We start from the raw sequence: 25086 nt of genomic DNA on the forward strand, positions 1-25086 counted from the left end.
TTAATTAAACATAAAGTCGAGACAGATGCTGAAATGTTCTCCTCAACCTTAACGCTTCAAAGTGAACCCAGACTAAAGGTGGTACACAAATATAAGTTTACCATCGACGCGTGTGCGGAGACCCGAAATAAACTGACTGCTGCTGAATTTTAAAAAATGTTTTCCTGTAAATCGAAAGCATCGCATGTGTGGGCAGAGCTTGACACTGTTAGTGCGTGTTGAACACAAGTGGCACCGCTACTGTATGTTCAGCCAAGTGACACTTTTGCCATGGAAACAGATTATCTTTCTACTACTCATTTCCATGACAACGCCATCAAACATTTTGAGGCAGCCATCTTATGTGGCAAATGACAGTTTGATTTAAACAGAAGTACCTTCTCCATTTCTGTAATCGCAGCCACGGTATTTTAGACCGCCGTATTCAGATTAAAACATTCATTCAAAAAAAAAAAGAAAAAAAAGAAAAGAGTGCTGAGGGTCATATTCTTTAAAACTGCCTTAAAAATCAGCACGACTGCTCTGACTGCAGGTTTCACTCTCCTCATCCTACCTACAGCACAGATAGTTCCACGTCTCTGTAATGATAAAAATGTTCTCGTGGTTGTGGAAAGTTGTGAAGTCTGATCAAAATGAGGATGCGGTACATTGTGTAGCTTTGCGGCGTGCATGCGTACCCTCTGGCGGCTCAGACATCGGAGGGCTCAGACAGTACATGTGATAGCCTCTGTCACAATCGTCACAGAACAACAGCTGGTCCTGCAAAAGAAGAGAATTAGTGTCGTTAATCACACGTGCGCACGGTCTTGAAATCAAAGCCGAGGACTGCAGCGGCAAAACATAGTGTGTGTAGTGCTTTAACAATGATTTTGTATTTATATAATCAAGCGACTGGGGTGTGATGAATATGTCCCTGGTTGTTTTTTTTAATTTCATATTCATAACTTCAACCTTTGTTGTGGCAGGCAGTAAAAAGCTCAACAGGATCAACAACTCTCTTTCTTTGTTGTATTTACACTAGATGCTTTAACCAGCACTTTGAGTCCTGCATTGCAGTCTGTGTAAATTTAAGCACCTTCAAAAAAATCTGCACTTCTGGAAGGGTTTTCAGTAAAATTTGTTTGATCCCAGTAAATTGTGGGCAGCACTATAACACCATCCTTCAGCCATGCACCATCTTCATGCACTCAAGTATTTGAGCCAGACATCGGCCTCGGATGACTACAAAAATAAATATCAGCAGTATTCACTTATACCTGCTCTGCCTAAGTTTTTCTGGCATTATGTATGAACTGTACATGTGTGTGTGTGTGTGTGTGTGTGTGTGTGTGCAGCCACATGTGCTTAGATTTAACGTGAAGTAGAAAGTAAGAGCCTACGTCGTTCTCAGAGGTGCCACACAGGCTGCAGGACTTGCACTCGATGCACTGCCAGCGATAAGTCCTCACCGCAGCTGTCATGTTCACTGTGAACTGCAGACAGGACGGGTGGCCTGGGTGCACACACACAAACACACACACACACACACACACGAGCGCACAGGCACACAGGCACACAGACACACGTTCACTATTTCTGTCTGTATTTTGAGGACAGTCATCCAGCTGTTTCTTCCAACTGTAAATTCATTTGCTTCATTCAGGTGATCTGTTTGAGGAGAACTTAGCAGGTATTTTGCAAGCGACTGAATGCTTGCTTGGTTGCCGCTCCCCCCTGCATATTTATGAAGAATGTAAAATACGGTCTTGATAATAACCACAATTATTGGCATGTGAATTAATCCATATAGTTGCTTTAACTTGGTCTTAGACATAGACTGTATATAAAAGATGGGCAGAGCTTTTGGGTCTGAAAAATGAAGCTAGAAGTGCCTTAAACCTGCATTCTTTCTAACTGTCAGCAAGAAGAAGGTCAACTCCACAGAAGTCTATGAGAAAATGAGCCGACTTCTCAGTTGATTTTGACCACATGATCTTCTCAGCCACTAATTTCAAGTCTTCATCAGTACTGTTTAGAGTAAACTTGTTGATAAACCTTCAGGTTTTCAGTTATACTCCTTGCTTGTTCCAAGTGTGGTTGTCCTAAAACACATATATAAATGCAGTTTTTCAGGAAGTACAATTTAGTTCAAGTAGTTTAGTTTAGTTTCTGTGTTTTTTAACTAGCCACAGCTAACAATGTCTTGGCGCTTTATGGATGCACCTTGCTAACCAAGATTGCCAGCTAGCATTAGATGATCAGCTCTTTGTGTTGGTAAGATTATCAGGATATTCCCAGTGGATACATTCAGCATTTATATAGAACCCACTGCCCTAGTTAAATAAAATGACAGGGAAGTAATAACAGTTGTCATAAACTGAAGTCCACATTTCAGTCATTTGGAAAACAAACTATCTCTTCTTTTCTGCAGTTATTTGAATTTTTCCTGATATTTACTGTTACATGATTATGACAATAGAAATGTTATGTCATCCACACTTTCTGACCTTCCAGTTATGAAGGACCATACCAGTGTCTTGCATGCACTAGCCCAATCACTACAAATCACATAAACCCTTTTTTTCTCTCTTTTTTATTTTTCAAACATAAATGTGAGAAGAAAAAAATATGTAGTACATGCAGTCAAATTATAAGTACACATTCTGCACCACTGCACCATCTGCTTTTATACAGATAACCAGAATGTACAAACACATCTCACACCAAAAAAAATGAACGTTATAATAAGAAAACAAAAATACAAGCACATTAAAACAAATACGTTCTCTACTCTCTCCACTAAAATAAACGCTCCTTGCTATTCACAGTCAAAATACATGCTAGGAGGGGGGTCGTTCTCTCGTCAAATCAGATTCTTCGTATCAAAGGAAAGAGGAAACAGACAATCATTATAATATCACACTTGGATGATGTACAAAAAGCTAGTGTTGAAGGCAGAACATAATATTCTAAACACTTTTGTGTTTTCTTGCCAGACAAGAAGGTCACATTGAGATTACATTTTATTGGTTCCATTCACATTTCAGTGCCAGCAAAATATCTGCATGAACCGCAGAGCAGAGTGTTGTGATCAGCAGAAATGACCACATTAAATTTGTAGAATAAGAGCTTCAGTTATACACAACATTGTCTCTCATAATGCACATCAACTTATAATTTCCACGCCTTTATACAAAAGTTTCCTCTATTTCTGGTTATGGACGTCAGCAAAAACCTTTTACCAACCATATTTGTTGCTCATTATAACCCATGAAGAATCAGTTTCTTTAAAAAATCCAATCATTATTAGGTTTTGTTGTTTTAATGAATACATTTGAATTGCATGAATGCAGTTAGCCCTGATTTGTAAGTCGGGATAAAAATGTGATTAGGAAGAGGAAACTGTCTGAGAACAATTTACATTACAGCCACCATTTCCCAAAACACATCATGTTGCTTAAGTTGTTTGCTTTCAATGTATTTTCTGGTTTCCAGAGAGCCACCCTTTTCCATCAATTTGCATACAGCGTTCGACTTCCAGTGACTTATAATCATGAGATATTACATCAAAGAGAAAAGCAATAATCTGCTATTATTTAACCACAGTTAGTTTTGGCTAGTGATGCTGTTGTTTTCTCATTGCATCATTGTTTACCATCATTATAAGAGGTAATGTGCTCTTTTCACAGCTAAACTTGTGGTCAGAAGCATGAATGTGATGGTTATTTAGGTCTTTTAATGGTTTCTTTGATGTGTTTGTTTTCTAGGGTGGAATGATTGCACAGCATACATCTTTGTTGACTTGCACAAGTTTGAATTTATTTTGGATTTTCTCCAATCCACATGGGGTCAAAATTATACATACACTCAATTAAATCTTTTAATAAGTGCTGCTAAAGGTTCTACGCTCTTTTAACTTGACAAGGCCCATTATCTTATTAACTCAATAGTCATCATGATTGTCTACAACTGGTAGTTTCTCTTCACCAGCATAAGACGAATTTGTCTGACAGCACTCACTGTGAATACTCAGATACTTAATACTCAGAACAAAGGGAAAATCCAAGGAACTCATTGAAGAGTTAAGAAGGAAAACTGTTGTTTTACATAGCTTGGAAAGGTGTCTTGGAGCTATTTCTAAACAACTGAAGGCTCCAGGATCATCAGTTCAAACAATTGTATGCAAGTACAAGTTATTTGGATGTGTCATCGCTTTGCTAAATTCTGGAAGAAGACTCAAACTGTCACCATCAGATGAGAGGAAACTGATTACGATGTTCAGGAACAACCTATGAACACCAAGGCTCAGCCCTAACACATGAACTAGAAACTGCTGGAACACCAGTGTCATGGTCCACAGTGAAACAAGTTTTACATCACCATGGACTCAAAATGGACCAAGCAAGATGCCCCTGCTACAAAACCTAAGAACACTATACCAGTTGTTGGGCATGATAGTGGTACCATCATGCTCTGGGGCTGTTAGTACCTACTCGAATCGACTCACCACGGATCACCACGACTCGACTCGGATCAACTGTTTTTTTATTACAATCTAATACTACCTAACATGCATGGTTGTCGTCATAGCAACGTGTCAGAGCGTCCCGCTTTGACACCTTTTGTTGTAGCAATACAAATGCTACAACAAAGGGTGGACGTCAAGGCGACAATATACCTGCTGCTCAATCTGTGGCTTTTCGTCAGACTCGGGGATCACGGCATTGTTTTTTGTAGCCATTTCCCTCATAGCCAGGTTTTAAAAAATGGCGTTTTTCATTTCCGTGAACGAGTCATCAAGTGATGCTACTGACCAGCCAATCAGTGGCATGCAGACTAGAGATGGACCGATCCGATATTATGTATCGGTCCGATACTGAAGTAAATTACTGGATCGGATATCGGAGAGAAATAAAAAATGTAATCCGATCCATTAAATATCAAAAAAGCACCTCACAAAACTTGCGACATGGCAGCACGTGGCAGCAGTATGCATCACGTGATAGAGCGGCTGTGTGTATTTGTAGCCTCGCTACCAATCCGGCATTTCATCTCCGAGGAAGTTATCCCAGAGAGAAGTAAAGCAAATGTGTAAGTTCATCTCTGAATGTTTGTAAAGCATTCCCGCGTTAAGCTTAAAAACCGATATATGGAGCGACTGCCTCTCTCTCTCTCTCTCTCTTGTTGCTACTTCAATCATGAAACTGATCAATGATCAGCTGATCGGCTTTTCTGTCGCGAGTCCATCTCTCTTGTTTGTTTATCGCCCACTTCGCACCAGAAAGAGGAAACCAGCGGCTGAACAACAGCAGCACGTTTAAGCTTGATAATCTGTTGTTAGAATTTATTTAATATTACTTTCTACACCAGGATCTTTTTCTACGTAGCTGAGGGCTGGTAACTGTGCAGGGGCGGATCTAGCAAAGTTTAGCCAGGGGGGCCGATAGAGCATTAACAGGGAAAAGGGGGCACAAAGACATTCTTTTCTTTCTTATTCTCATTTAAAATGTCTAGCTTTTAATAAATAATTATCCGAATCTTACACCCAAAGTTTTAATCTGATGTAAAATGTATAGAAGTCCATTACTGTATATAGTAACTATTAACTCTAATATACCCTAGTAAGCTATAGTACTTTTTCCTTTGGGAAGGTACCATCTGTGCAGTCTGCAATTCTGCTGAAGAAAGATGTTTAATCTATTTAATTATTCTTCAAAAACAATTCTGTGCATTTTTTTTCACACTGCATCAAATTAAAGTTGATTACGTCAATTAAGCATCATGAGGTGGAGGGTGGGTGGTTTCCTATTTTTTTTTTTTTTTTTTTGCTGGGAGTTTTAGAACCCTATTGGTTAGGTTGCTTACTCTTTAAAATACCAGAATAGGGAGGATGGAGTAGGTTTAAGTTTATTAGATTGATCAGTATTGCTGAACTATGAAATATTTTGGGTGCAGTGTATTTTTTGCATACAGGTATAACAGAATAGCTTCAGTGTTTTTTTTTTAACTTGAGTATTAACTTATACAAAAAGCAGCAAGATATTAAAAAAACTGTTTTATTGATTAAAAAACACTATATCGGATTCATATCGGTATCGGCAGATATCCAAATTTATGATATCGGTATCGGTATCGGACATGAAAAAGTGGTATCGTGCCATCTCTAATGCAGACTGATGACGTTAGATTTTAGTACCTGCTCAGATCGCTTGGAACCCCGGCCGAGTGGGTACTAAAAAAGTACCAGCTCCTATGGCCTAATGGAAAACCCTGAAAACCTGGGCAAAACGTGCCGAGTCGATCAGTAGATACTGATGGAAAAGGGGCTTTAAATTGATTAGTGTGGGTGTATTTATATATTTGAGCCTCTACCTATACTGTTGACCCTGTGTGGATTAGAGAAAATCCCAAAAACAATACAAGTTGTGCAACCAGCTCTTGTTTTTTAAAATTATAAAAAACGTGTGCTGTATAATCATTCCCTGGAAAAAGCACGGTTCAAAGAAATCATGACATTCATGCTCATGATGAACATATGAAAACTTCTGATCTCTTTGAGTTTTGCAAGTAACTCTTTAAAAGAAAAGCCATCAGCTCACTGACAATCATGTTGTGATGATACCAGTATTAATGTTGTGTTCTTTGGTATTGTGACCACTTTAGTGTCTGGGCAACCACTACTTTAAGGTTTCAGTGAGGTTACTTTCCCTTAGCTATATCCAAGTCTGTGCAAACTGATTTTTAGGTAGTGTAATTAAAGATAATCACTTGCAGTTTGAAACACTGAATCAAATGGCTAGTAAGGACTCTAGTTTTACTGTACATCATTTGTATTACATGGGCTAAAACAAAAAACACTGGTATGGTCCATTTTAAGCATTAATGAAAAGAATCAAAACTTTATTTTACTTAAAATGGGCCTATTGTGCTTTTTTGTTACTTTCTGTCATATAAAGTTATCCCTTATATGGTCATTTGAAGCACAGAAGCCCCACCCACCCCGTGATTAAAAAGTCTCTTAATAAGATGCAGCCAATCAGAAGAAAGTTCCCTTAAAGAGTTGGTGCCCTTAAAAGGGAGGGGAGTTGAAGTGGAGTGTATCAAACTAGGAATGAACTTGGTCAGTACCGAGGTTCAGTATACGACAAGTAATGATTATTTTGAACTGCCAATTGTGCAAAGCTACAAAGTTCAAGAATAAAAATCTGGAAATTAGCAAAATAGGGCCACATTAAGTAGTAAACATGAAATCTTAAGCCAAGAAATTCAATGTATTAAAACTGTGCCTTAACAGCCATTCTGCCAATCATCCCCTTCAGTGGTGCCCTACCTGAGCGTCCACAGTCCGCACAGGAAATAAGGTCTTCAGGACAGCCGGTCTTCTTTGAGCCTCCGAGGCAAAAGTCGCAGTAGCCGTTGGCAATGACTGAGCCATCCGCTGCTTTCTTGGCTGAGAGAAGAAAAAGAAAAAGGGGGTAAGAAAAACTTTCTCCCAACTGGACTCCTGGGGAAAAGAGGATGAAGAGCAAGAGTGTAAATTCATAAGTCAGTGTTATGAAATGTTGCCTCGGGGTGAAGAGGCTGTATCAGTCTCTCGACAGTGAGACAGATTGAAGAGGGAAAACCTATAAAAGTCATATCAGATGAACAAAGCAGCCATCACTGAGGTGTGCTGGGAAGCATGGTCAATGGAGTATTACAGAATACGAGTGATTAGAAATAAAATGATGAGATAACAAAGCAAAAGAAAGTAGACGTGTAACTAAGTCCTGGTCACCACTCATTATTATATATTTACTTTGGTAAAATAAGCACCAACACAGGCCTGCTCTGGAGCCTGGGACTCTCCAAACACTGGCTCACCCAGGGAGGGTGGGACCGAACAGAAGGGAACGTCCGCTGGGAGCCCCTGGGGTCTAGCAAATATTTTCAGGAGTGGAGGAGGAGGGAGAGCAGAGGGAGACAGAAAGAGAGAGACCGTGTGTTCCCGTGCATGTGTGCGTGTGGATGTGTGCGCGTGTCTGTGCATGTGTTGGGGGGTGCCGGGACAGACCTGCCATCATGCTGAGCACGGAGAGGCAAGTGCTCCATGTGAAGCCGTTTCATAATAATTATTAACAAAGAGAAATTCCCCCTGCCTGCCTGAGTGCTGTGTATATACTGTAAGTATCACTGTATGTGTGTGTGTGTATGATCCACACGTACCCCTTATCTCTCTGTCTGACTGTTGGTCTTCCTGCCTGTCTGTCTGTCTCCTGCCTGTCTCACTACTGTTGATTGCATAATCACTTTAATGGAAGCAATCACATAACCACTGCAGACTATTTGTATGTGTGCTTTCGTCTCAAAGATGTAATGCAGCGGACGGGTCCTTCACAGTGAGTCACCAGGCTGGTGCACTGGTGAATATACAATAGAGTGGATTATACAGGTACACACTCACACACATACAAGCTCAAGTGGAAAACCATTCATCCCGCAGGAAAAAAAAAAAAAAGCACTATAAGCAATACTGTGGTTGTGCTCTTATGAGAGATCATTAATCCATCCATTTATAAGGGTGGAGTCTTGCTAGGCCGGAAAGGGGAGGAGAGGGTGAATTTGATGGAATTTGATGTTGGAAAGGGGAAGGTGGAGTGAGAGGAAGAGATTGGGTTTCTACTCGAAAGGGTACGTCTTTAATCCCCAGTGAGAAATAAAAAAGAAAAAAAAAGTCCTGATCAAGATGAGAGACTGGCAAACATAAAGACAGACACATGGGAGAGGAAAGAAATAATGCACTGTGTCTGCTACAGCAAAACCATAAGCAGTAGGCTCTATATCATGAGATCAGTGTAGTACTGTGCACCGTAACTCTGAGCCTGGTTATGCACTTTCATACTCTATATTGTAGAATCATGAATACTACCATCTATATTGGGTTATCGACTATCAACAGAGATAGCAATGACAGTAGATTTACTGTATGTGTAAAACAGTGTCTATCTAGTCCCCTAGCATTTCAATATAAATGGCTGCAACCTCATATTTCTCAATAATCTCTTCTGCCAGTGGTGATATAATGAGATCTGCTGGTGTCAGCTTTTTCAAATGATGATAGTTTAATTGAAGAAAAAAAATTACCTGCACATCATCAGGCTGGTGTTAGACAGATATGTCCTGCCCTATTTTTCCCCCTTAATTAAAAATCATCAGCCAGCCAGTGTGGTCTTTTTTGTGGATCCAATTAATGAAATGAAACGCCAACAAAAAAAAATCATAATCACCAATATATTCTTCTGTTTTTTTTCTTACTATAATATTGACCAAGCTGCAGTTAAATAGTGGTAAAATTACATTTTATCCAAAATTAAATAAATATTAAAAAATACAGTTCTTACATTTTCAAGTACATTACAGCAAGTCTAGCAGTGGGGGCCGTTATCTTGGCTTAATATTACAATCAGAAACCTATCATGTCTGTGTGCTAGCATGTTAGCATAATGTTTTAGTGCTTTTGTAGCTATTAATAATTAATCAATCATCATAAAATTCCCACCATGTCATTATACTTGCTGCTTACTGTAAACTGCTGGCTGTCTGTTACATAGGAAATAAATCTGAACACAGCCCAGGCATACGAAAATCCCCGTTTTAGCTATGCATGCCGGCATGCTAATATTTGCCACTTGCACAGCTGAGGCTAGCACTATCCTTGATCGCTGCTGATGACCAAAGGTATTTCATTCAGAAAAATTATCAGGGACAGACATCCCATTCAAAGAATCCTAAATTCATATATTGGAGATAAAGTATCTGAATTTCAGGAGCGGGACCACGCCTCCAGTTCTACAAGCTGTTCGTTCTCGTTTACGTGCCCCACCCTCTCTCTCCTTTTCAGTTCTTTAAATTCTTCACTTCTATTTAGTACATGGGGAACTGCCAGGCCTGAGAGCTGCTGCCAGTCCCCTTCGTGGCCTTCCCGAAACTGCAAATCAATTCATGTCTAAGCCTCACCTTATCTACTAAAATGCTGTTAAACCTAAAATGAGGACATGGGCCCAGCGAGTAAATATGCATTTAATACATATAACATACATATAATGAAAATCACAGCAAGAGCAAAGATGGTGGTAAAATTTCCCTTGCTTGGGTAAAAAAGCTTTAGAAAACCTTTTATCGAACAAACACGGCAAACTTTTTTAGTGGATCAGAACTGACTGGAGATTCTTAAAATGTAATTTTTATGTCCAAAACAAATAGACAGTACTTCACAATAATTGTCCAAATAGCTCCCAGAGGTATTCAGAATAGCAGCAGAGTGGTGAGGCTTGCTTCAGCTCATCTAAATCTTTGTACAAGTGTTTTCAACCCACAGATGTATAGTGATAAGTCATTGTCCTGCTATGTTTCAAATCCATCCATCCATTCATTTTCTTCCACTTATCCAGTTCAAGGTGGCTGGAGTCTGTCCCAGCTGCCACAGAATGATAGACAGGGTACACCCTGGACAGGTTGCCAGTCTGTCGTAGGACTAACAGAGAGAGACAACCATTCCCACTCATATTCACATCAATGGGTAATTTTAAATGAATAAATAACTCCACTACCTGCAAGTCTTTGCCCAGAGAGAACCCACACAAACACGGGGTGAACATGCAAACGCCACTCAGAAAGGCTACAACCAAATGGTGGACATTCTTGATTCCCGTGAGACAACAGTGCTAGCCACCGCACCACGGTGCTGCCCTGTTACGAATTCACTGTAAATAAAAATGTCAAGCTTATGGTAAGACTGGAGGAAAAGTCAGAGGGTGTTAGCACCATACTTACAGAGACCTTCCAGTCTGAACCAATGCGCTGGACCAATTAACTCAAGCTGCCACACGCTAGCGTTGATCCTGGGCCACATGTGCAAACCGTGTGACGATTTGTTGCTCCATCAAAATGAAGCACAGGACACAGTCGATCAAGAGCGCAATGATCCTGGATGAGGATGCCGCAGCTATTTAAGTGTATTTACTTCTAAAGAAACCAGTGCAGCCAGATGTTTACTGCAGGAGGATGTATAAAGCTGTAGAGACATATGCGGCTCGCAGGCCTGGAGCCAATGCAAACATGTTTTTGTCTTCTTGTTCTGGTCAAATAAATTGCTTTTATCTTCACTCCTTTTATTTGGGCTCACCGCTGCTGACTGGACCTCACAATTCCTGGCGGGATAAACTAGACAGACACACATGTGGATACACACACATGAATGAAACACATTCAAACTGTATTTCATCTGTGTCTGTGTAGTTGGGTGTGCACGTGCAGATCTTTGTTTGCCTTTGTATTTCTGCATGTGTGTGTGTGTGTGTGTGTGTGTGTGTGTGTGTGTGTGTGTGCGCGCGCTAGGAGGCCCCTGAGAGTGAATCAGCAGGTCCTGATGCATGTGAGTGAGTCGGGGCTGCCCGCTGGCCTGCCTGCGTAGACGAAAAAACTCATCAATGATTAAACGCCTGTGGCCATGTTTCAGAAGCTGCCTGCAACCACAGACATGCCATTGCCGGCAAATGGTGGGAGGGAAGGAGGGAGAGAATGGCGATAGAGAGAGCGAGACAATAAAGAGGGCTGAGCTAATGAGCAAAAATAAAAGAGATATATACCAAAGACTGAAAAGACTGGCAATCATCAGGTACCTTTCCTTCTCCTTCTCTTCCTCCTCCAGAACCCCTCAGTGCGGTTGGCTCTTCCCCACCTGTCCCCTTTTTTCCCTTCACCTCCATCTCCAAAATTTTAACCTACCTCAACCACCCTTTCCTTTCCTTTCTTTCTTACCTCCATATCTCATTCCTATACCTGACTGTCCTTTCCCTCGCTCCCTCCCTCCCACCCTCCCCTCCTCTTCCAATTACCAGGAGGAGTATGAGCAGAACCGCACACTTCACAGCTTTCAAGTGTTGGAGAAAGATCCTCCTGGGAATTATCCAGCAAGAGATGAATCCTCAAATGCTCCTCACCCCCACCTCCTCTCCCCTGCTACAATACCTACCCTTCCCCATTCTTCCCCATCCCCGTGCTTATAGTTTCTCTCTCCCACCCCGTCTCGTTTTCTCTCTCCTTTCCTCCTTCACGCTGCTCCTCGGTAACCTTGTGTTTTTTCGCCCTCCAAGCAACCTCACGCCGTTGTGTCTGCACAGCTGAGGTGTGTCACATTACTTTTTGCAGACTAACTGTATTCGCTCAAAGTTATTTTTGTCATGTTTGCTTTTTTAAAATTATTGTTATTACTACTATTATTAATGGTTTCATGAAACTGGGGATTTCTCACAAAGAAAGGGGAGAAGTTGTTATTTTAAAGTTACTTTTTCATGTTTTGCTTCCTCACCAGAGCATGCATTTTTCCTATAGATAAATACCAAGAAAAGCAGCATCTTTTTAGATGCACATCACTGCCCATTGAAAAAACAAGCTAAAAATGTTATTTAGTCATAAAAGATCTTATTTCACCTTTGTGGTAATGTATTACTCAGATAATCTGAGCCTTTTGATTTGACTACTTAAAGAAGAAAGAGAAAATCCAAACATTTGGACTTTCATAGAGGAATAAATGTTAGTAACAAAGAGAATACATTTCAATAAATCATTTTGTTGCTGCTGTTTATTGCAGTCACATGCAATGGAAATAGTATAAAGAAATCTATGCTCTTTAACTCCTTATTTAAAGATCATATGGATGGTGGAAGGAAATAAAAAATACAAAGGCGCCATGAAGAAATCATGACTTCTGTGTCTGTGAGCGCTGCTCAAATTAACCCTGAATTCTTCTCCCCAGCATTGCTCTTTTTCTCTCTTACTTACACCTCCAGCGTCTCTTCCTCCTCCTTCACCCCGCTTTCCCATTTCCCTCCAACGCTAACATGAAACCAGCGCTTCAGCCTGACTGACTGGTTGATAATCTCCTCCTTTGGCTGACCACAGTGGAAGCCTCATTAATTTAGCGCTTTCATCCGAAAGGGAATTACCCTGGCCTCCCCACACACAAGATAACAGGCCTACCTGTTGACTTTTCGCACTCTCTTTTCCACCTCACTTTTTCCTTTAAATTTTCTCATAATTTCACTCCTTTTTCTTCCTCTTTGTTTTTTTATTCAGCACATTCAAGCATGGTATTGGCATGACATCTGCTCGAACTGACTGAATTTAATATGATGTTTCATCTTCTGTCCTACCCCCGTTATGTGCAGATACACAAAAAGGTAAGCTCGGCCATTGAGAAAGAAATGCGCGTTTCCATGGATACCACTGTCACAAAAATACAAAACTTGATTAATCAAGGTTGAGGTTTAGACAGGAATTAACAAGTATGTCTGAATGCTCTCATCCCAGCGTCTGTCTGGTCTCTACGATCACCGAAGGCAGCAAACGCCCCTGTAGGGCAGGTGCAGATGGGAAGAAGACATGAGGATCAGGTACAAAGGTGAGGGAAGAGAGGAGCAGGGGAGGATTTCGGGAACAGATGAGGCAAAAAGAAAGAGAAAAGAGGATGAGAAGGAGGAGGAGGAAGCACAAAGGAGAGAGGAGGAATGGAGGTAAAATAGAAAAAAGAAGAAGTGTCTCCTGTTGTATCGGAGCAGCGGCGTGTGAAAACACACACTCTGCACTCCTGTCGCCTCGCTGCTTAATGAGGAGAGCTTCTCGGGAGAAGCGCGTGCACGCACATACACAACGCGGGAAAAGACACCCGCGACCGCACGCATACAGTAGAGTGCACGCGCGCGCACACCGAGATTTACAACCAAGCCTTTTTAATAATAACTTTTGCCGTCCAGTTTCAGTCCCATCCCCCTCTTGCTCTCTTTAATGTGATGAATGAGAGTCCCTGTAACCCCTTGCAGCCACACACACAGACGCGCACACACATGCAATTACAATCTGAGATATTGTACAGTTTTACCATGAAACAAAGGGAAAAGAAACAAGCAACATATAGGGCACAAATCACGTCAGACTACATTCACATAGATGCAAAATCCCAAATGCTCAAGAAGACATTTTCAGAGGTTTTTTTATGCAGACAACGAGGCAGAGATGCAGTCAGATGGAAACCGTCAGTCACAGATGAAAAGTCACTAGCTTCCTTCCTCTCTCGCTCTCTCTCGCTCTCTCTCCATCTTCCTACTTTCCCTCCTTCTTCCATCCTCTCCCCTGTCTTCCTCCTTGCACTTTCATGCGTTCTCATTATTGCTGCTGCTCCCTCTGCCTCTGATTCGATCTCTTCACTCTGCTTCATTGTGCTTCTTCTTCTTCTGTTTTTTTTTGTTTCCCTCTTCCTTATTTGGCCTCTCTATTTCCCCCCCCTCTGCTTTACTCTCAAAGAGGAAATTGGAACTCTTTCCTGCAATCCATCTGTTGTCACACTGGTGCCTGCACTGGTGCCATCATGCTCTGTTCTTATTCTGTTTTCTCCCCCCATTTTTTTTGTTGCTTTTTTGCACCCCACCCTTATACAACCACACATACACAAGCACCACTTTTACTCATGTCCAGTCAGCAGGTTGCGTAACTCCCAATGCATTGTGGGACTGGATGCATGCATTTCTGTGTGTGTGCAATGTGAGCGTGTGCTCTCAGAGATGACATTGCAAAGTAAAGAGGACAGAGACAGTTTTGGTGCATAATAAAACTTGATCTATGGCTGCTTTGTAATCACACTGACCCACAGGAACAAAGATACACACACACAGGCACACGTACACACAAGCGTACAATCCGTCAGGCTCTGCAGTATTCTGATATGTGCACATTTAGCAAATAGACACACACAGACGCACACTACCACCCCATAAATCATGCATGTAAAGAAATCACACACAAACGCGCACACGCAGGAAATGCCGATGCGTGCAAAACTTTGTGCACACACACACGCACGCTCTTACAAAGAATCGCTCTGTGGCTTGTGTCCCTGTCCGCAAAGAGTTAAAATGCAAATTATTAATCCTATTTTGTTCCAGGGACAGAGCCAGCTGGGAATGTGACTGTGAAATCCTGTTTGAATTGGGCCCTACTTCACATGGTCCACTATGTTAGCCCTGCGCTCTCACACGGAAATGTCAAAAATGACCAACCGGGGGTAAAAAAAAAAAAAGAAAAGAAAAAAGAAAAAAAGAATAGATATGCATACAAAAGCAAAAATTTGACAAAAAAAAGTAGAGCACAGATTGTATTTTGTTGTGCCACCGCAACACTGAAATTAAGAGTGTGAGTTTCTGTAAGTGGTGACATTATCTTTGCGTTTAATGCTGCTTGTGCTAACTTCTAATTGGAATTTTATTCTGCACAAACAAGAGCTGCAAGTGGCTTCATTACTGTACGTGGGGGCTTGGCAGCTTCCCAGGAGCAACAACGCTGTAGTTTAGACCAAGTGCAAAAAGTTTGCATCCCTCAAACCTTTTACTTCTCGCTCTTTCCAATGTTTGCATTGTTCCGTCAATAATTTACAAGCGTGACGTGGTGCTCAAGTTTTACGGCTGCGGTAAATCCATTCACCGACAGAAAACTAGACAGCAGGAGATGGATGGAGGGTGAGCGTGGATTTGGCACGGTGGTAGGGGAGGGGTTGTGGTGTGGTAGTGTGGGAGGCTTATCCAAACATGGCCAAGACAACTGAGGGACCACAGAACAACCATCCAGCAAGCCACAACACCACATCTTAAGACAGAATACCAAATGAAGCAGACTCCAATATTACCCTGCCTTCACCACTCCAACTGTCTGGGGGGATCTATATGATGAATCATGAAGAGGGTTTTTTTCTTTCTTCGTCTTCTTTTTCTCTCAGTCTGTTTAACTCTCTGCTTCTCGCTCTGCTTCTCTCTTTGTCTGTTGTCTCTCTCCCATTCTTTATGTTATTTTTAATGAACTCTGCACCCCCTCCTGCTCCTTCTCCCTCCACTTCAACTTCTTCCACCCTGCCTTCTTTCATTCTCTCTCCCCCTCTCCCTCCTTCCATCCTTTTTCTTCTTCTCTCCATAGCTCTCCTTCCCTCCTCCTCTACCACCTATCTCTCACTCTCTTCTCTCTCTCTCTCTCTCTTTTCAATGTACATAACAGTGTACTCTTTAGGAGGGAGCCCTGGCGGTATCCATGGCAACCAGATTGCTAGGCAACAGCCGTTTCTCCCTTCCTTTTTCCTGCGCCGTGCAGCAGCGGCAACAATCAACCAATCAAAAGCTGAGAAGGAACGTTCGAGTACATGAAAAGTTCAGAACACATCCAGAAAGCAGTGAATGCTGGTTCCACATGTGAAAATACACACAATGTACTGATGGATGCACCAGCGACACAAAAATATACACCAACCTTTCCAGTTTAATGAAGTTGTCTGCATTGCGGTGAATATTCAGCTACTTTTGAAGATGTTTTTTTATCATTTGTCTTATAATCAGATCATTTTTTCATTTTTATGTCTTTGCTGTTTCAATGTAGCAAATTTAATGTAAATGTTTCCTGCATATTAAATCAAAATGAAAGGACATGACTTAAGTTTAATTAGTCTTTGGATTGAAACTTAAAATCAGCAATTTGTTTAGGCCAGCATGATCTTATTCCAAAACATGAGATAATCAGGAGAAATTATCTATTTGTTCATGTAAATGGAGAATATATTTCCCGTTTTACCTGTCACAGGATTCATATCTTTGATGTAGTAGGATGTAGGTTTTTGGCTGTACCACATGTGTTCTCTAAACTCCACAGAGAGGACAGGTCAACCAAGGGAACACAGTGTTAAGATCATCTGTTGTATCTGCGCAAAAAAGACATTTGTCTAATCCTAAACAAGTAGCATCATTGCCTAAACCCAACAGAGTGGCTCTGGTTCCTAAACTTGAGAAGTTTTTAGTGCCTAAATTTAACAAAACAACAAACGAAGTGTCAAAGTAACGGCAGATAATGTCTATAAATGATTCCAGGGGACTCGAGTTGTGGTTCCTGGGGACAGATGAAATGACTTAATAAGCCACCAACCCGTACAGTCTCCAGATGCAGACTTTTTTGCCCCTTTCAAGCTAATAAAACTTCACTTCCTCTGAATGCACATAAATCAATAGATATGCATGCAATACGCTGAACGGGCTGAGATATGAGACAAAAAAAAATTAAATTAAAAAAAAACTGGGGTTGACTGTGTCCATGAAGATGAATCACAAGTATGCATTTTCAGAGTATGTCAAAAAATGTCACGAGACTGTTAAAAAAAAAATATTAAAAAATCTTGGAAAAACATGGAAAATGTCTTTTGTTTTACAAAAATTTATGGGCATTTCTTTAAACTGTAAAATTCTATGTGTAGTTAAAAGAAGGGGGAAAAAATATCCGGAAAAAAGTAACACGAAAAATGTTAAAACTGTGTTCTTAAGCTGGAGGGTTTGGGTTTTTTTTGACCGTGTATGCAATTAAACCTCTGGCCATGAATGAAATTTAGGAGACATGCTTCAAAATCTTATAAGATGAAGCTAACAGTAATCAGAAGTCTATTAAACACTAAGGGCATTTAAACATAGACAAAATGAGTGCATGAAACATTAAGCCATTGCTCCCTAGGACTTACAGTCAGGTTTTGGTAGCAAACAGCATTTAGTGCAAAGACTTCCCATCTTACGGGACTCAGCGAACTGACAAAGCCTAGTCCCAGTAGAGACACACATCTGTATCTGCCCAGTGACATTGCTATAAATGTCAGCGCAACAAACACGAGAGCTGCCGGAGTCTTCCAACACCTCAAATCACCTTTTCCGATATTCCGAAGACAAAGACAGATGGAAGTAGAAGGGGGGGCACTGCTGAGCACAGCTGAATGACAACAGACACAAAGTGGGTAGTGGCCATTTCAGGTTCTCAGTGTTTGGTTGATCAAAATTCCTGCTTCGCTTCTGCCTGCAGAGAGCAGGAGGAGAGCGGGGAGGCCATTTTGAAACACAAGGAAAAAAATGAAAGTGGGGAAAAAAACCACAACAACCAACAATGGTGAGTAGGAACAGAGGGATACTGACCTTCAAAGGGCTCAATTACATGTCTCACTCACACACACACACACAAACACGCACACAGACAAATTTGGAGTTGGGCGTGATTGGCCATCAGCACTCTCACGCAGCTCAGTGTCACAGAGAGGCGTGCGCACATTCATGGACATGCATGTGCGTGAGTTAGGTGCATTTTTTTAATAACACACACACACAGACACACACATTCTGTGTCCCTGCTGCTCTACACCGTAGGACCGTCTGTCCGTCCAGATAAAGTGGCCTCTGAATCTCAGTTCTGATTTGAGAGAGGAGGCTTTAATGACAACTACACCCCCGTCCCCCTCTCCTCCCTCCCCCACTCCCTCCCACACATCCCCCCCTTCTCTTTTTGTTTTTTCTTTTATTTCACTCAGTCATCCATTCCCGTATTCACAGGTGCTGTTTGCTCTGTTTGGGTTCTTCTCATTTTATCTACCCATCTTATATCCCGACTCTTCTCCCATTATTTTACTCTTCCTCGCTCTCTGTCTCGCTCTTCTTTTTCCTGCTTTTCTCTATTGAAGTCCACAAAACCAATTTTCAGGTGGACAGTGCAGGGCCGACCTCTAAAGTAAACATCCCCCCTTACTTCTCCCCCCTCAGCCTCCTCCCTCTCATCTCCGTCTCCTACCCCCAGCCCTCCAACCATCACACCAATGCCAAAAAAAGACCCCCACCTCTCAATATTCTGCTCTCCCTCCCTCTAACCTCCAGCCTCTTCTACTACTTCTCCTGTTTGGAGAAAGAGAAACATAGTATGTTGTGCGGTCATGAATTTTAATGGCGCAGCTCATTTTTGAGTAAACAGTATATCAGCTAGGATCCAGGAATACGTGGAGGGTTAGTAACGGTGGTTGATTTTAGCGATGGTACACACAAACAAAGAAATTAATTATAAGGAAAGCCAAAGCAGATGGATGAAGCAAACGGAGAGAGAATGGAAAGCAGGGGGGGGATGCAGAGCAAGATGAGGAAAAGAAAAGTGGTGAAAGAGGGACTCGGAGAGCAAGAGGGAAGGAAAAGCTCATCTCCTCGTGGAGTAATCTGTCGTTTATCACGCTGATGGAAAAACAGAGAGAGCAGAGAGGGGTGAGGCTCCAAAAAAAAACCCAAACAGACTTTTATAGTTTCTCTAATAAGTTTGTGTGTTTTTCGGCTCACCCTTGTGTGTCAGGGATGCTGCATACATGCTATAGTGTCTAGACAGCGAGAATATAGCATGAATTATGCATGCGGGGTTGCTCTCATTCAAGGGAAGCCGTATTAATATTATTACATATGTGGCAATATACCAAAAGATGGAGGGTGGAGGGTGGTGGAGCCTCTTCCATGGCACTTGGCAGACTGGGTAAATGTAAAATGTTGCACCCACACACACACACACACACACACACACACACACACACACACACACACACACACACACACACACACACACACGTGCACACAAACACGCACATCAATGCATTTACACTCGAGTCTTGCAAATGCATATGCACTTGTGCATTTGGAGTCTCTCTCTCTCTCACACGCACGCACACACACACAAGCACACACACACAAACACACCAACCAAAAGGCTAAGCTTTCTTTTTCATTTCAGCAGAGAAGATTGGGTTTTCTGGAGCCGCGTGTGCGTGTGCATGTGCGTGCATGCGTGTGTGTTTGACTGTGTGTGTGTGTGTTCACGTGACCATGTGTGTGATTTCTGACTACTTGGGAGGGAGTAATGGGGGATATTAAACAATTCAAATGCTGTCTCTCTTGCTCTCCTCCACTGGAGAGACCTAATACTGCAGCCTGGCCACACACACACACACAAACACACACATTTTACAAACACACACAAAGATATATATAGAGAGAAATGTATATATATATATATATATATATATATATATATAAAGGACTGTTGTGTTCTGTCAGACAAACGGCCAGTTTAAAAACACAAAACACACACTGCCAATTAATTGAGGCAGCGTGGTTTCACTGTGGACATTGTTGCAGTGCAGATAATGTGGATGTGTGTGTTTTGTGTGTTTATCTGTGTGCTCTATTCTGAGCAAATTGCTTGTTTTAAGACCAGGAGGAACAAAGAAAGAGGATGATTCGTCTGTGCTCTTCTTTCAAATGTCCACAGCTATTTCTTTTTCCTTTTTTTTTGTGAACAACTGTAGCCAATTTACTCATGATTACTGACCAAAACACAATCTCCTGTAGGATAAATGCATGCTATTGTCCTTAAAAGAAGTCTTCAAAAAACAAACAAATCACACACACAGAAGACAACACTGAACGCCGAACACGGCAATAGAAAACTGGTCCGGGGGATGAGAACAAATAGCCAAAGAAAAAAAAGGCGAGCAATTTTGATGCTGCAGCTGACAGGATCAAGAGTCGAGGCCTGATTCCCAACCTGTTCATAGAAACCTAAATATTTGCTTTACTTGTTGTTCATTGGCACTTATTGCTCTCTTATCGTACCCATGATACGTTTAGCAGAGCCGTTGTAGCCTTGTGCTAAGTGCAGGCTTGGGATGCCAAACACCAACAGCAGCGTTCTGCATATACTACAGTACCATTCAGTGAATCACACTGCAAAAGTGATCTCTGGACAGTCTCGTGCCATATAATGTCTGTACAAACCTGTGCCCCTCCAGATTTTGCAGAAGGCCCCTTTATAGCTTCGGGAAATCCGCCAGTTTTCAATAATTTTCACACTTACTTCTCACAGTTCATTTTATTTAATAGGTAAAAATAACACAGGGAATAATGTGGCATGAGAGGAAACCAAGGTGAGTTTTAAAGAGAATAAATGTCCACAGAGGTGTGACTTTTTTCATGATGCACAATAATGTGTTCAAGACAGTTGTAAGCAATTACATATATATTGACTGCAGTCTAATAAACTGCTTCATGTAGTGCCTGGGCCTGGGCTCCATTTCCCAAAGGCATCTTTTTTACTAAGACTGTCGTCAGCAGACTTACAATGGGCCTTAAAATGCTTTAGGGAAACAGGGCTCTGTTTTGTATGTGCAACCTCACTGGAAAACCAACAGGAAACTGACTATTATTTACGTTTGTTACACCTGTGTCATTCCTGTTTAAATGGTTTCTATGAAAAATGAGTAAAAGCTCAGTGACAGTGAACATGATTTCTCTGAAGTTATCAAATGTGATGGGCCTGTTTACATCACGTGCAAATGTTTCTAAACTACAGTTTACTGCATTTGCCAAACTAGGTGTGCAGCTGTATCATTTTAAAAAATCAGTTTGGCTGAGTCAACAGTGATTAAAGTATGGCTTGAGGCATAAAAAATCTTCCTTCATTAAAGTCGAATAATCAGCTTGTTTAATGTGTGCTCTGCTGGACTCACTGGTCCCTGCACTGGAAGGAAGCATTTGCATTGCATATTAATTCACAAGGTGTCTAATTAATCCAAAATGAATATAATTCTGAGAATTGTGATCTGGATGCTTCAGCATGAGCTAAAATAAACTTTATAACACCTTACATACTTTACAACTTTGCTTCAGTTTGTAACAGTACTACAAGTCTGGATTTCAAGCACACCACAGCACTGAAACTGTGCTTTTAAAAGTTTTACATGACCTCTTAACAATAAAAATTACTGACCTAGAAGATTCTGTCATTTTAGTATTCATTCATGTAATTTTTTAAAACCTTAGCCCTGATTTTAATATTGTATTTCATGGTATTCTTATCTCTCAGCTTCTTCAGAATCAAAAGAATTGTGCTGAAAATGGTTTAAATGTTATTTAACCAACAAAAGTTTTACAGTTAGACTACCCACATAGCAAAATTGGTATGGCCCAGATGTGGCCCACACAATGTGCTTACACATGGCCCACATACCGCAAAGAATGATGGCCCTTTGGTGGCCGTGATCTGGTTTGCCAGATGTGGCCCACACATGGGCCAGCACAGGGCCAGTTGCAGACACACTGTTGGCCCTGTGCTGGCCCAGAACAGTTTCAGCTCTGGCCCCAGATGTCAGCCTAATGTGTACCCTAATCAAGCCATGTAATAACAACATGCGCCGGAACATAATAGTGCAAAAGTAACACAACGAAACTCTGTATGGACTGATTCTTATATAGTGCTTTTCTACTCTACCAGATCACTCAAAGTGCTCTATACAACATGCCACATTCATACACTTCCTCTAAATTGAGCGCTTCTTAACTACATTCATACACATTCACACTCTTGACATGCAGACTGGAGGAGGCAGGGATCGAACCACTAACCTTCCGATCAGTAGGTGACCTGCTGTACCTCCTGAGCTACAGCCACCCACTGGCAAAGATGAGTAAACCGTCACTAGGTAGTGGATAAAGTGTACACTCACAAACCTGTCAAACCTGCATCTGAAGCGTTGGCTACCATAGCAGTATAGTATTGCAACATGGCACTTGGGTCTTCTAACTAAAATAGGAAAATAGGAACATAAACAGTGCCATCATTGCCAGACCTGGCCAATATCTGGTTGACATACACTCTGTCATGACACCAGTTAGTCAGAAGTGCCAGCTTGATGCCAGATCTGGGCCTGACCTGTTTTCTATGAGCCTGGGCCATATAAACCAAACCACAATCAGGCCAGATATGGCATGCCATCACATAGACAGTGCCATCTATGCCAGGCCTGGCCCATATCTGGATGACATACCACTTAACACGCCAGAAGTCAGCCAGCAGTGCTGGCTTGATACCAGATCTAGGCCAGACCAGCTTGCTATGTGGGTAGGGGTTACATCTTCCTCAATAACCCTGTGCTTATATGGGGTCCCCCAGGGGTCCATTCTTGGCCCAGTCCTTTTTCATACTCATACAGGAAACAGAAGTCATTGTGTTTTAACCTTTACAACATTGCCCCTATAAGGAATTATAAAAACCATTTGCGATGAACCTGGAATTGATTTTTAACAATAATCTAACTTGTGACAAATAGATTAACACAGTCATTAAAACTAGATTCTTCCATCTATGATACTAGCAAAAGTGAAGCAATTTCTCTGATTCGGAGACGTTAAGAGAGCGATCCAGCTTCACTATTATAATAATCATTATTCAGGTGTCAATTTGTCAGTGCTTAGCCGACTGCAGTTAGTCCAAAACGCTGCAGCACGGTTATAAACTGCCACAAGCAAGCAAGACTACATATCTCCCATATTCGAGCCCCAACTGGTCATGGCAGACGGCTGCTGCTCTCTGAGCTCAGTTCTGCTGGACGTTTCTTCCTGTTAAAAGGGGAGTTTTTCCTTCCCACTGTTGCCAAGTGCTTGCTCACAGGGTGTTCTCTGATTGTTGGGGGGGGTTGTATTATTGTAGGGTGTTTCTATTTGTTTCCTATGCAAATAAAAATTAATTGAACTAAAATGAATTAAATATTTGCATTTCAAGTTCTTTTAACTGTGTTGTGTTTACTCGGGTTTAGTCACTTTATATTTCCTTTCTTAAACTCTGACATTTTAACAGCATTTGGCCACACTTGTGCTTTAAGCTTAATTGTAACATCATCATGGAAAGGCGCTGCTAATGCAGGTGTAATGTTTGTTAAGCGCACCACCTTAAACGTTTGTGTTACTATACACACACCATACAAACAGAGAATGGGAATGCATACATCCATTGCAAAATTTTGAATACTAATGTTAAGAAGAATAATTTGGAAGATGCCAGTGCAGCTACCCATATTTTTTCATTTTGTTTTTATTGTTATTAATTCCTTTTTGTTCAGTCAGAACTACAAATATGAATGTTGTGAGATTGGGGAAAAAATCACTATATACACTAGAGTTCATATTTTGGAGCTAATGAATGTCACAAAACGCTAGTTAATGGTTTAGATACTTTAGTCAGTCTGAAAAAACATTTCATCTGTAACCCAGCATAGCTGTCGACATTCTCTTCAAGAAGAGTTGAAGGCATTAGCGAGCGCTATCATCATTACTACCTCATGATATTATGGACCACTGCATTAAGAGATTCTCATTAGGCCCTTGATAGCTGCAGCCATATTGCATCCTGTAAAATAAAATGTACATACACTAGAAGTTGATGTCTAAAGAGTGTGATGGAAATGTTCCCTACTGTAGTATGACTTGTAAACTAGCACTTCTTTAAAATTGATCAGCGCCAGTTAAAAGCTCATTAACAACTGATATGCATTCACAGCAAAGGCTGAGGTATACAATTAAGTAAGATAGATGATGGTTGGGTAGAAGAACCTTTACAGTCTGGGTAATTTCATTTCTCTAACTTTTAGTATCCTGGTCAGATCCCCCAATGCCCCTTACAAATGGATGCATGACTTAGACCTTTTTTGACTAAGTACTCATTTTTAGTTGGTGAATTTAATTAGATGAATTGCTACTTTAACTCTTGAAATCATAAAGAGAGATGGCATGGTGTAAGTCTATCACAAGTGTAAAGTTCTTTTTTTTAATGTTGTCAGAAACACACAAAACAGTCTCTATGTGATAACATATCTAATTTGTCTTGATCTCACAATAAATGTGTTAAATGTGCTGTCATTATTACCATCTGGTCCCATTCTTCCCAATAAATCTTACGCTGTTGAAAAGTCTGATTATTTCCACGTAAATAGTGCCATGTTTGTGAGGACAATTTGTGGGTTGAGCAGCAGAGTTGAGTATGTGAGTTGCTCTAATGAAAAAGTTGCCAAATCTTCTCTGTGGCTATGTTCAGTCTGTTCTGGATTGTCTGGGTAAAGAGCTGTCGGCCAAATCGTCCTCCACACCTTGACTGTAAATCTGTAGAAGACTGCGGTTCCTAAATGTGGACAAGATGAGGAAACACAGTCTTCTTGGGACACCCACTCCACAGCCTATATCTGATATCAACTGTTATATGGAACTAGTGCTCGCTCCAAATAATGCTGCATCTTGGTTTTACAGAGCATCATCTTAAAGTTGCTCTATGCCACAGGCCCTATTCAGATCAGTCAAACTTGGCATGCTTGGAGCAGACACCAGCTGACCACTATCAGGCAGCAATCAGGCTCCTAATTGTCACCATCTTGGGTAC

General features: G+C 41.2%; 1 protein-coding gene across 1 annotated transcript in view; it reads right to left on the reverse strand.

Annotated features, from left to right (window-relative positions):
- The window catches only part of dpf1 (double PHD fingers 1), a 57125-nt gene that overhangs the window by 6062 nt on the left and 25977 nt on the right, over window positions 1–25086 (reverse strand). Inside the window, exons 9-11 of the mRNA XM_084950525.1 lie at window positions 7310–7429; window positions 1380–1492; window positions 678–759 (exon numbers count right to left, since the gene is read on the reverse strand). Coding sequence (XP_084806651.1) covers window positions 678–759; window positions 1380–1492; window positions 7310–7429 — 315 coding nt within the window. The remainder of the gene's footprint in view (window positions 1–677; window positions 760–1379; window positions 1493–7309; window positions 7430–25086) is intronic.

Source organism: Perissodus microlepis, chromosome 14, assembly GCF_051167445.1.
Source record: "Perissodus microlepis isolate ML-2025 ecotype Zambia chromosome 14, ASM5116744v1, whole genome shotgun sequence".
Classification (NCBI taxonomy): domain Eukaryota; kingdom Metazoa; phylum Chordata; class Actinopteri; order Cichliformes; family Cichlidae; genus Perissodus; species Perissodus microlepis.